The 13,114-nt window shown below is 55.5% G+C and overlaps 1 protein-coding gene across 1 annotated transcript; it reads left to right on the top strand.

Annotated features, from left to right (window-relative positions):
* The first annotated feature begins 1,053 nt into the window (after positions 1-1,053).
* On the top strand, positions 1,054-10,889 carry ZBP1 (Z-DNA binding protein 1). Its single transcript, XM_007449472.1, is given in 9 exon segments — positions 1,054-1,087; positions 3,896-4,105; positions 4,691-4,753; positions 5,165-5,338; positions 6,525-6,686; positions 7,819-8,022; positions 9,088-9,151; positions 9,153-9,280; positions 10,642-10,889. Coding segments are annotated over 9 exon segments (1,287 nt in total).
* The last annotated feature ends 2,225 nt before the right edge of the window (positions 10,890-13,114 follow it).

The following is a 13,114-nucleotide window of genomic DNA, read 5'->3' as shown; positions in this document are numbered from 1 at the left end:
ATGGGGGTCCCCCTGGGATCCTGGGCCTGGCACCCCCTCCCCAGCTTCTGCAGCTGGGATCCCAGGCCCAGGGGCTTCCAGGGTTGAGTTCTTGACACTCTGGGCTGCCTCACACAAAGCCGTTCACCTCTGTAGACCTCAGTTTACCGTTCTATTACCTGGACCAGAACAGTGGCTCTGAACTGCTGGGGGCGGGGTGGGTGTCAATGGCCCCTTGGAGAATTTACAAAAGCGATGCATCCTTCTTCCAGAAACAGGTAAGTGGATGTCCAGCTGTGTTCATGACTGTAGGAGGCATGAATTAACCCTTTTAGTCCTCACTACCACCTCCTGAGGTTGCTACTTGTATTAGCCCATTTCATAGATGAGAAAACTGAGGCATAAATAGGTTAAATAACTTGCTCAAGGCGCCACAGACAGTAAATGGTTAGAACCCAAGCATCTCTGTGGCCTTGGACAAGTGGCCTCACTGACCCAAGCTTCAGTTTCCTAAGAAAAGAGGCCACTACTAGCCCCTACCCGGTAGATGATTCAGGGGCACACGAGATTGGAAAGCACATAGTAAGTACTCATTAAAGAGGGTTGTTGTTTTGATATGCACAAACGCAGGCACCCACCCATCCACCCACCCAGGTGTCTTGGCCTGAGTGTGGGGCTCAGGATGGGCAGTGGTGGGAAGTCCCCTGGCCACAGAGGAAGCGCTGGTCTTGCCCAGCTCAGCTGTTCCCTGCTAGCAACTAGCTGGAGGCCTAACTGTGTCTTGCTTATCAATTTCGTTTTCGATTTTGTTTCCTTCAAAAGCCACACACGGAAGTTTCGTTTTCTTTTTCTCCAGAATCTGATCAGCTTGGGCTGACTAGGCATCTGTTTCGGGGGGGTGTGAACAGCTGACAGCTGGCTGGGTGAAGCTGGAATATCTCCACAGCTGCCAAAGCACCGCCAGGACCACAAAAGCACACCCAGCCTCGACCGGGCCCACCTTCTCCAGGCCACGGGGTCGGGGAGCCTGCCACTGCCCTCAAGTCACCTGGGCTCCCAGCAGCTGCTGCCAGCATGGCTGAGGCCCCTGCCAACCCAGGAGACGCAGGTACGTTCTTACTTCTAAGGAACAGTGGGAGTGCCCGGGTGGGACTTGCACCTTCTCTCTGGTTCCTTTTCTTGGTCCAGATTACAGTCACGAGAGGACAGTATCTGAAAGCACAACAGTAGTAAGAAAGAGGGAGAGAGGGCACTGCATCAGGTTCAGAGCCTCGCTCTGCCCAGGCATCTTGCAACATGCTTCGTGTGCATTTTGCAATAACCCGCAGGCACAAGCCCGATGAGGTTTCCATCTTACGTGTGAGATCACTGAGGCTTGCAGGTGAAATGACTCAGGGGACCACGGCAGAGCCTGGGGCCTTAACACCCGTCTTCACACTCATTTTGAGGAAGAACAGAAGTTGTCTGCTAAGAGGGGCAAGTGCATGTATGTGGTTTTCCTCCTGCTGCTGCATTCATTCCTCGGATAGCACTCTATTCCTGGAAGCACATGATGCAAGTTAACTGTTATTGAGCAGTGCTTTTTTCTAGGGTCCCCACTGAAAGCGTGAGGGCTGTGGGCTGGGATGCTTTTTGTTTGTCTTTTTTTTTTTTCTTTTTTTTTTTAGTGGTACGCGGGCCTCTCACTGCTGTGGCCTCTCCCGTTGCGGAGCACAGGCTCCGGACGTGCAGGCTCAGCGGCCATGACTCACGGGCCCAGCCGCTCCGCGGCACGTGGGATCTTCCCGGACCGGGGCACGACCCCGTGTCCCCTGCATCGGCAGGCGGACTCTCAACCACTGCGCCACCAGGGCAGCCCTGTTTGTCTTTGTTTTGTGATTGTTAGCTATTTAATCCTCACCACAATCTCTGAAGTAGATGCTATTATCACCATTTCACAGATAGAGAAACTGAGGCCCAGAGAGGTCACATAGCTAGTAGGTGGCAGAGCTGGGGCTCGAACCCAGGAAAATAGGGTGTGCTGGGGAGGGGTGCCGACTGGGTGTGACCCAGGACCCCGGGCTGGTTCCCAAACTCCTGTTGCACTTCCCCAGCGAGACATGTCAGGGGCACTCGGTAACTGAATTTAACTTGCCCCCTGGCAGATTTTCCTTTTAGCCGACGTGTCACTTACACCTCATCCGTTTCACAACTTCCAGTTCACCAGCCTGAAGACTCAGCAGGTGATGCCAGCCCTGCCATGGACCCCATTTCCTCTTTGAGGTCAGGGCACTGGAGGGGGTGGAAGAGGCTCCCCCAGGGGCAGGTTTTTTAAGAATCAAAACTCTTTTTAAAACTAGGCAAAGCCACAGTGGGTTGGACGGGTATCCCGGTTGAGGGGTAGTTTGGTGGGTGAAGGGGTGGGTGACCCCACGTGTTCTAATTGCACATCACCTGCGCCCAGAAGGACGCAAACATTCTGACCACAAGGGCAAGGCCACGGTGCCCGGCGCAGAGCTGGCGAATGGGTTGTCCCTTCCCCCGCTAAGTGCCGCCCACTAGGAATCCAGGAAAAACCCAGCAGGTAACGGATTGGGTTGCTGCCCTGGAAGGGGACCTAGGTCTTCCCAAGAAGGGCCCTGCTTTGCATTTCCCTCAGGGTTCTCGGGGCAGACATTTCCTCTCCCCAGCTCCTGGCGCTGCAGGCCCCGCGTGTCTGACCAGTTCTCTCACTCCCCGCAGGGCAGCTGGCTCGGGTTTATGGGAGCCTGTCTGGGAGGAGTAGGGGCCATTTGGAAAGTTCCTCGTTGAGCCTCGAGGCATCCTGCTTAGGACCATTAACTCAGGGGAGGAAACAGAGGCCCCGGAGGAGCTACTCATCCCTTGCCCAGGTCATCTGGGCACACACCTACCCAGTAGTGTACGCTCACTTTTTCACTCAGTCACTCCTTCATTCAAATGCTATTTCCTGAGACCCTACTGTGTGCCCGGCCCCATGCTAGACACTGAACCACTACACTGAACCTGGCAATCACAGCAGGGGATCCTTGGGGACACTCTGCAGGGGACCCACACACACCCAGCACCCCACCCACTCAGGGCATCCAGGACAGCCTCCCAACGATGGAGTCTGAGCAAGACCTGAGGTGGAGTATCCGTTGGACAGGTGGAGGTAGGGAACATTGCTCCTAACAGAGGGAAGAGCATGTGCAAAGGCCCAGGGGTGAGTGCGTCTGAAGGGAATGCAGACAGGTTGGCCCTTGAAGGGAAGCTGAGGGCGGGTGAAGACGAGGCTGGCAGAACCAGGAGTTAGTGTCGTTGCTGTCATCCAGGCGATGGTGGTGACAAGGAGTATAGGAGGTAGAGGCAGCGCAAAGGAGAAGAGAGGATTTGAGGCCGCCAGGGACAGTGTTGCTAGGACTCCGGGATTGGGTGTCAGGGTGAAAGATCCATTTCTGAGCGGCTGTTGGGTTTCTGGTGGGGATAAATAGTGGCGTCGCCCGAGTGGATTGTGAGCCCAAGAGGACGGGCAGATTCCACTGGCAGAAGGATGGGGGATGGAGGACGCCGGGGTGGGCCTCACTCCCCCCTCTTCCCCCGCCCCGGTCCTGTGCTCTGCCCCACCCCCCAGCATCCCGCCGCCTCCACTCCCCTCTCTCCGAGGACGTCTGAGAGCTGAGCGTTCCCACCTGCCCTCCGGCACTCACTCAGGTGGGGGACGCTCGGAAGGCCTGGCACCACCTCTGGCCGCCAGGCTGTCCAGCCAAGGTCATTTCTGAGCAGCCCATGTGCCCCTCCCTGTACAGAGATGCTGGTGGATGTCTGCTCAGACCTCTGTCCCTGCCTCTGCCCTGGACCCCTCTCCTGGGGGGCCGCCAGCCCAGGCCGGGTAGTTGGGGGACTCAGTTCTGTCTCTGCCCCTGTCTCCATCCCCCAGACCTTGAGCAGAGGATTTTGGAGGTGCTGAGGGACTCTGGCTCCCCCATGAAGACTGCCCAGCTGGTAAAGAGCTGCCAAGTGCCCAAGAAGACGCTCAGCCAGGCCCTCTACAAGGCGCAGAAGGAGTCACAGGCGGTCCTGCTCGTAGGTCCTGCGACGTGGTGCTTGGCCGATGGTGGGACCAAAGAAATGGTTCCCGCAGAGCTGGGTAACCTGCCACCCAGGGACAGGGGCAGTTGGAGGGGGTGGGTGTTGGACCCAGCACGAGCAGTCCTGGCAACGGCCTAGCCCAGCTTTGGGCCTGGGTTCAAATACAGGCTCTGCCCTCGGGGACACATGATGCACCCTCACTGCATCTTGATTTCTTTTTCTGGCCAGTGGAGGTAACAGTAGGGCTGCTTTGTAGGGTTGCGAGAGGATTTGATGCAGAGGGCTGAGCCCAGTGCCAGTATGTAGTAGGTGCTCAGCAAAACATTAATAATGATGATGATGGCAGTAACGATATGATAATAATAGAAGAGCCGTAGCATCGCACGAGATCTGCTTTTCTAGTTCTGGTGCGGTGCCCGGGGGTCCTCTGGCCCGCACACAACCCCAGAGGGAGTAGATGGTCTTCCCCCCAACCCCAAGCCACACAGCTGGAAGGGAGCGGGGCGGGCTTTGAAGCTAAGTTCCTTCCGAGTTTGGAGCGTCCATGCGCTAGGGGCTTCTACGGAGCAGCCCACCTCTGTCTGGTAGGGTCTCCATCCCCTCTCCCGCTCGGCTGACCCCTGACCGTCTTTCTTCCCAGCAGAGAGGCCCCAGAAAGATGCAGTCGCAATTCCCCGGGAGCCTGGCCCTGAGCTCAGTCAGCGGCGTAAGCATCTCATTTCCTTTCAGCTCTTGTTTCCTCTGACCCCAAACTCTCCTTGGCCACTCGAGAAGTTACAAGTGTTCAGGGGCCACGCCCCACCCACTAATAGGTCCCCACAAAGTGTTCGGAGGCAAGACCCTGTCTTTCAGTGAAAGAAGCTAAACGGCTGAGAAACCATTTGATGGGTAGTTGGCAACTACTGTGCACCTAGCACGTGCCAGGCACTGTTCAGAGCCCTTGACGAACATCCCCAACCCCCAGAACAACCTCTGTGGTCCGTTATAATTATGCCCATTTTACAGATGAGGAAAATGGGCACAGAGGCTGCGTCTGTCCCAGGTCACACAGCTGGTAAGCAGGGGAGCAGATTGAGCCTGGGGGTCCTCCTTAACCACTTGCTGTCCTGCCTCCCAGAGAAAGAGATCTTCTGGTTTCTGGAAGCCCATGGGCCCCATAGAGCCCTGGGAATTGCCCAGGCCCTGGGAATGAAGACGGCAAAAGAAGTCAACCCAGACTTGTACGCAATGAGGAACAAGCACCTCCTGGACTTAGACCAGAAATCAAACACTTGGGCTATTTATCGACCAGGTAGGCCCTTTACCTGCTGCCCACACCTGGATGGGGCAGAGGGCGGAGCTGGGAAGAGAAAGCATAACACCCAACACCTGGTCCTTGCTGGGCTCCCGCTAAGCTCTTTGCCTGCCCCACCTCGTCAGAAGCTTGCTGTGCTCTTGCTGACCCGTCCCTGGAAGAGGGTTCCAGGAGGGAGGGGCATGCTGGCAGGAGTAACCAGGGAGGGCTTCCTAGAGGTGTGGCCCACCCCTGACTGTATCCGTCCTGGGGCGCAGGTCTCAGCCTGAGTTTGCTAACAGTCTTCTGTAAGCACTTTGCCCAACCTGGAGTTTTAAGGCTGCTGAAGGAGTAGGCCAAGCTGAGCTCAGGTACCCAAAGGGTAGAGTCCCAGAACCGACTTATCCATTACATGCAGCAGGTACCGGGCCTAGAGCCCACGGTGCTTTTAGGGGGTCACAAAAATGCTCTAGTTTCTCTTAAAATCAGAAGAAAAAAAGGAGTATTATAGTAACAATGAATAGCTAATAATGACTCTAGCCAAGATTATATTTGTCTGTATCGCAACGCAGTCATAAAATGTAATTTAAAATATTTTTTATGGATGTAGGGGCTCACAAAGGCACAGGAGCCAAGGGCTCACGAAGGTGGGAATGTGGCCCCATGTGTGGAGCCCACGTGGGGCTGACACCCCTGCTTATGGTACCCAAGGAGGGTCTCAGCATCCTAGGCTGGATGTTAAACACTGGTGACAAATCCAAATTCTTAAAAATGCCTTGTGAGTCAAGCAAAGCTTATCCCACGGCCAGAAACAGCCTGTGGACGGCCACCTTGCATCCTTCCCTAAAGGAAGAGAGGACCCTGGAAGCAATGGTTAGGGCTGTGGGTTCCTCGCAGTGAGAGGTACAGAGGGTGGGCAAGCAGAAAGGCACCTGCCATCCTCCCAGGGTGGCAGAGGACACAGGGGTAGGGTGACCTGTGGGACAAAGTCCAAGCAAGACTCGTCTGCGATACCTGCAGTGTTTGGTAAACACTCCACTTCCTGGGGCCCACCTTGGACCTACTGACTCACAACCCCAGGGTGGGCCCCTGGGAGTCTGTGTTTTAACCAGCTCCCCAGGAGATTTTGATGCTGCCAACTAGTATTTGGAACTTCTGACTCCTAGAGAGATACAAAGGGATTGAGTGGAATGTTATTTTGCAGAAGGTTCTACAAATCAGTCCACCCCAGTTATTTACCAGCAAAATCCAATCAACGTGATCAGTCAGAATGGACCAAACAGCCACATTTCCATTGAGAACTCCAAAGCCATCCAGATTGGACACAGGAATGTCATAGTGAGTCAAATGGCCTCTGGGGAAAATGGTGAGTCCTCTGAAATGTCCAGGAGAAGGGACCTGTCGGGGCATCTGCTCCATCTGGGTGGGGGCAGGGAGTGGGGGGCATTCAACCTTCCAGGGAGAAAGGGCAGCTTTCAGACCTGCAAGGTCCTTTCTGGCTTTCTCAGGAATAAGGGTGTCCCACCTTGTGCCTGGATCAAACCTCTCCTGCTTTCCCTTCCTGCCGACATCTTTTGCCTCATTTTCATCAGGACCCAATATTTTCCCACAAGAAACAACTCAGTTCACTCTTCCTCTCTAGAATGTCACAAGGGGTCGTTGGAGCATTCTGTGTGTCCCAAGACACTCTTTTTACCCATGTGTTAACATCTCAGAAACTGGGATGCATCGTATGGGTGCATCCAAGCTTTGGTGAAATACAGTAAGCAAATGGGTGCCTGCTCCATGGCGGGCACTGTGGGGGGAGGGGACAGGGTCACCCATCAGTCCAGCCATGGGACGTGAGTGAGAACTCTGGCCCCAAAGTTGGAACGCTCCCTGTGACCTCGAGAGAGCCCTTCCCTGCTCCAGGCCTCAGTTTCCCCAACTGTGAAATGAGGAACTTCATTCTAGAATCTAGATCAGCCTTTCCCCAGCTTTGGTCCTCTGAGCTCCACCTCCCTAATTTTGGCCACGCCCACGGCTGATTCTTTACGCCATGTTGTTAAATGGTTTACTTTTCATTCTACTCAAATTCATTTTAAAGTAAACTACTACAGCATTACCTTGAAAACTACAAAGGTTACCATGAAAATAAATGCTGACAAAATAGAACAATGTCAGAAGCTCTGAGGGCTCCATGTCAACAGCAAGTTAACCCCAAAGGAGACTTTCCCTGATGGGCCCAGAGGATTGAGAACAGCTAGGAAGCAGAGGATGTGCTCATTGTCTGGGTTTTCAATGCCCCAGTGACACCCCAGGCACCAGTGGTAAAAACCCCGGAACCCCATGCTACCTGTTCTGCCGGCCCACCTGCTCTCCAATCCAGACCCTGAAGTAATCACTCCCAGTCTGATGGTGTCCAGAAAGAATCCAGAAGCGGGGTGGGGGGCGCGGGTAGGGGGTAGGGGGAGGTCAGGGGGGGGGGTCAGGGGTCACATTTCTGTGTCCCCTGCCAGGCTCCACGGCTCCCCTCTACCTCCCTCCAATGGCACCCACTGATCCCTCAACTCAGGGTCCCCTGGCTGGATCCTGGGGGCCCCAGGACATCCGGATGGAGAAGTCTGTGCTCAGACATGTACAGATGGGACACGGCAACGAGATGAGTCTTCACGGCAACCCAGCCAAGGGCCCTGCCCACAGCGCCTGTGACAGCCCCCCAGGTAACTGGAAAACAGGCTGCCACCCCACCCCCACCCCACTGCATTCGGCTCCTGGCTAGATGGAACTTGAGCCAGTCCTTGTGGGGAGAGAGGCATGATGGGAAATTCTTTCCGTCCCACCAGGAGGCTGTAGGGCGGGGGGCTCCTTTAGACTTAGCACCTGGGTTCCCATTCCCTACTACCCCCCTCAGGAAACCTCAGTTTCCTCATCTGTACAATGGGCAGGGATCATTTCCTGGGCCAGCTGAAGCGGGAACAGAGGAGATGGCTGGACTGGAACTGGACAGGCATTTAAGGAGCCACCTAGGCGCTGTCACCAGTGACCAGAGCTCCCAGGCCGCGTCCTCCCTGCCACTGGTCATCGAGAGACAGGCTGGGAGGTGGGAGCACAGCAGAGAGGCCTGAGAGAGAGGAGAGCCAGGGACGCCAGGGGATGGGTTTCCAGAGGAGGCGAGGCCGGTGAGATCAAGGGAGGGCTGCAGGGTCCAGCAACAAGGGGTCAGTGGCGACCTGAGGGGAGAGAAGGGGCACGGGGAGTGGAAGGAGGGGAGACAGAGCACAGGCAGCTCTTTCCTGACGTTTGGCCGGGAGAGGCAGGAGTGAGACAGCTGCAGCTGGGGGCTGGGTGGGGGGCCACAGGGAGATTCTAACCAAAGATGGAGAGGGTGTTCCAGAGCTGCCAGGAAGCAGGCAGCAGAGAGACGGGAAGCAGGAGGCAGTAGGGGGAAGGCTTGAGTCCCAGGGGAGGCCCAGAGGACCAGGTCAGCTGGGCTGGGCTGCAGAAGGAGGGGCACCCAAGCTGGCAGAGTCGGGGGCCGAGGGAGCCGGCGGGCCCAGCACGTGAAAGGCATGTGCAGATATGCCGTGTGAGGCCACGCGGACGCCGGCGACAGAGCACGGCCTGGGCCACTGAGGGGAGGTTCCAGGAGGACAGTCGTGGAGGACCTGAGAACCAGGCTGGGGGTCAGGCCCACCGTCCAGCTGCTCTCACCGTCCACCTCCCCCGCCGCCCTCCCCCCAGCATCTCTCTCCTTGGCTGACCTGCAGTCTCTGTCCTGGGTACAGGCCCGGAAGCTTCCATCGAAATTCAAATCCCCGAACCAGGACCTCACTCCGAAGGGGGCGTGGCCCAGAGTCCACATCCGCTCGTGCTTCCTGGAGGACACCACCGTAGGCAACAGCAACAAGATGACTGTCAACCCAGGGGCGGCTGATCCCAGAGGAGTCGCAAGGGCTGGCGAGCCAGGAGGGAGCACAGGTGAGCCTGGGACACCCCTGTGTGTCCTCTTCCCCTCTCTCATTCATTCATTTATTCAACAGTCATGAGCCTCCCATTTCTGGAGTCTGGGAGACAGGAGGGGGTCGTAGCAGGAGCGGGGGCTCTAGGGTCGAACGTGTGGGGTCCACCTAACCCATCACTCAGCTTGGAGCCTCTGTTTCCCCGTCTGTAAAATGAGGGTGATTAGACTAGCCTGTGGCTCCCGAGTTGGAGTGAGGACTGGATGCACTCCCCTCACTGCTGGGACACCTGGACCGGACCAGTGACGTGACTTGCGGTGCCCAGTGCAACCAGAAAAAGCAAAAGGCTCCTTGTTCAAAACTTAGTAAGAATTTCAAGACAAGGACAGCAGAGCAGTAAACTGAGCACAGGCCCCTCTGACCGGGCCTGTGTGACTGCCCAGGCCACACGCCTGTGAAGCTGGGCCTCCCTGGAAACTTCTGGAACATGATCCCTCCTCAATTCTTATCACCCACTTCACTGATTCTTGCCCCCAAATAATGCTGTAGCCGCCTTACGTTTCTTCCCCGTTTCAATTATTAGGAAGAAGTCATTCATTCATTCATGCACCCACTCAGGCCCCACTCCCGCCCTCAAACGCTCCCTCCCCCGGAGATACAGCTAAGAGCACAAACAGACAAATACTCCCCGCTCACAGGGGCCAGAGTCCAGCATAGGGACTAGAGACAGTCACAAACCAAGCCTTTTGAGGCTTTTAAGACCAACACTATAAAAAACTATAAAACCTGGGGCAGTGGCTGGGCAGTGCCGTGACGGAGAGGAGCTGCCTTAGCCAGCCCGCCAGAGAAGCTCCAGGAGGAGGTGACATCTAAGCCCAGGCCTGTGGGGAAGGAGAAGCCGGCCAAGCACAGATGTGGGAACAGCATTGCCAGTGGAGGGAACAGCAAGTGCAAAGGCCCCGCGGTGGGAAGAAGGGTGACGTCCAGAATCACACACACACGAGCCCAGGGAGCGGAAGGGAGTAGATCCGGTGGGCAAGGCCAGGTCTCTCTGTGCCGGGAAGCCCAGAAGAAAGGTCCGGATCTTATCTGAAGTGACCTGGCAAGGCCTGGAGGGTTCAACCAGGGGCAACTTGATGTGGGGCACGATTTAAAAGTCTGGCTGAAGACAGTCGGGGGAAAGCAAAGGGGGCTGAGGAAGTAGGAGCAATGGTCCAGGGGAGAAAGGATGGGGCCTCGGAGATGGGGACACAAGGTCACCCACGGGGAAGCCTGTGTCGGGGGCAGCAGCCTCAGTCCCGGTGAAGCAAATCGCCTTGGCTATTCGGTAATTCGAGGGGAGGCGGCTCACGTGTTCCTGGGGCCCCATCTCTTCCCTAGACCCTCCCTCCAGAGCTGCACAATCCAGAAGCGAGGTCCCTCCCGGAAGCAGTCAGGCTGCCCCCGTCAACGCTGAGACGCTCATCTCAGAAGAGCTAGCGGCTATGACGCTCTGAAAGCAGAGGTCCTAGAAGTGCAGAAGACACCTGCTGAGCGACAGAATCGCAGAGCCAGTGTCCCTGGAGGGTGGGACTCAGAGCAAGCAGCCTGTAGGCGGACTCCCGCAGGAAGGGCCTAGGGGCCAGTGAGCTCTCTGCTGCCTTCAGTGTCGATTTTTGGTGTTGTTTGTTTTGTTTTGTTTTGTTTCGTTCTGTTTTGTTTGGTGGTGCATGGATCTCTCACTATTGTGGCCTCTCCCGTTGTGGAGCACTGGCTCGGGACCCGCAGGCTCAGCGGCCATGGCTCACGGGCCCAGCCGCTCCGCGGCATGTGGGATCTTCCCGGACCGGGGCACGAACCCGTGTCCCCTGCATTGGCAGGCGGACTCTCAACCACTGCGCCACCAGGGAAGCCCTCAGTGTCGTTTTTGACTGTCTCGCCTCCTGACACGTGGCCAGCGTGCCTCTGCACTTGGGCTGGGCCCGGCGTGGGGCAAGGGCAGGGCTGCTGGTGGCAGGAGCAGGCTGCCAGGGGCCCGCCATCCATCAGGGCCACCCATTCTCTGCCCTTCACTCAGGACCTGACTTCCTCAAGGCCCATCTTGGCCACCTGACCACTTTACCACCTGACCTTTCTAGAACCTTCCTACCTCGGCCTTGAGGGCTAGGGATGGGTCATTCTCTAAAGCTGCCAGAAAAGGGATACCACCAGACAGGTAAGAACCTCAGAAGTCGGCTGTATCTCCCCAAGCACTGGCCAGTGAATTCACAAGGCACAGAGGCCCCGTCTTTTCACTCTTGAACCTCCAGTGTACGCTGGACGGGCCCCTCCACTGACCACCTCCTGAGTACCATGCCCTCGGGCTACAGAGAGAGGAAGACCGAGCCCTGCCCTTGGGGAGTGGTTCACAGTCAGCGGGAGAGGCGGCCTGGGACATGGGCAGTGAGTCCTGAGCAGGAACCATCACAGGCAATTAAAGGAGTGCAGAACAGTAACGCAGACACTGTCCAAAGGGCCCAGGAGGCTCCCCGGGGAAGGAGAAAGCTCTAGGGCTCATCCTTCAACATCTGGCAGAGGGAGGAGGTTGAACGGGACATGGTGTTCTAGGCAGGGGCTCGGCCTGGCCAAAGGCATGATGGTCAGAGCAAGAGGACTTATAGCAGCACAGCAGTTTGGGTGTTGCTAGAAAGCCCAATGCAAAGAAAATGCAAGTGGGAGTTTGGCTGGAGAGGAGTTTGGACTTGATGCTGAGCTCTGGACAGGCACGGTTCCACCTGCGCAAATATTCCAGGAGGAACTGGGCAAGTCCATGCAACAAGGAAGTTGGGTTCATTATAGGGAAGGAAGGCTTTTGTCCAATGGGCCGGAATGGCCCAGCCTATAGGGGGCAAAGTCATCTCGGCCACCACCGTGACCTGGGGCCCCCAAATCCCTCCTTCCTGGGATATCCAGTTCGCAGACATGCCACACAGTGTAAGGGGCTTGAAATGAGGTTTGACTCCTTGCTTCTGTCATTGTTTGACCTCTGGGGTGAGCTGAAAACTAACTGCTTGCCTCAAAGTTTGCCCAAGGTCTGTGGTTAACCAGGCCCGTATCAGTGGGCCATCAAAATGCATCTCAGAACTCAGCCTCAGCTCCCACCTGCAGCCCAAGCCAGAACACTCAATTTTCCTGCGAGATTCCCCTCTCTGTATAATTAATTTGTCATAAACATGCTGACAAAGCATTGCTGGCAGTTAATAGGGGCTGGAGGTGAAGGTCAAAGCTGGTCTCTTCAGGAAGGAAATTAACTAGCTACCATTAAAAGCAAAGAATGATTCAGTCCATCCACCCCCCAATATTTTGCTCTCACTAGCTCATCCACCGTGCCCCCTTTCTGCAATGATACCTGTGCACACAGAACTTGACATCCCTGGAGTTGGATGGAGTCGGCGTGGGGATGGGGGAGGAGGAATTTGCTACATGAGTTGGAAGTGATTTTCCAAAAGCACCATGACCTGCTCACAAATGCAATTCTATTTTCTTTTTCTTTTTTAAAAAATTTTTATGGGAGTATATTTGATTTACAATGTTGTGTTACTTTCAGGTATACAGCAAAATGAATCAGTTATACATACACATATATCCACTCTTTTTTAGATTCTTTTCCCATATAGGCCATTAAAGAATACTGAGTGGAGTTCCCTGTGCTGTACAATAGGTCCTTATTAGTTATGTATTTTATATATAGTAGTGTGTATATGTCAATCCCAATCTCCCAATTTATCCATTCCCCCTTCTTACCCCCTGGAAACCACAAGTTTGTTTTCTACACCTGTAACTCTATTTCTGTTTTGCAGATAAGTTCATTTGTACCCTTTTTTTAGATTCCACA

Source organism: Lipotes vexillifer, unplaced genomic scaffold, assembly GCF_000442215.2.
Source record: "Lipotes vexillifer unplaced genomic scaffold, Lipotes_vexillifer_v1.1 scaffold524, whole genome shotgun sequence".
Lineage (NCBI taxonomy): Eukaryota > Metazoa > Chordata > Mammalia > Artiodactyla > Lipotidae > Lipotes > Lipotes vexillifer.
This window is presented reverse-complemented; position numbering and strand designations above follow the sequence as displayed.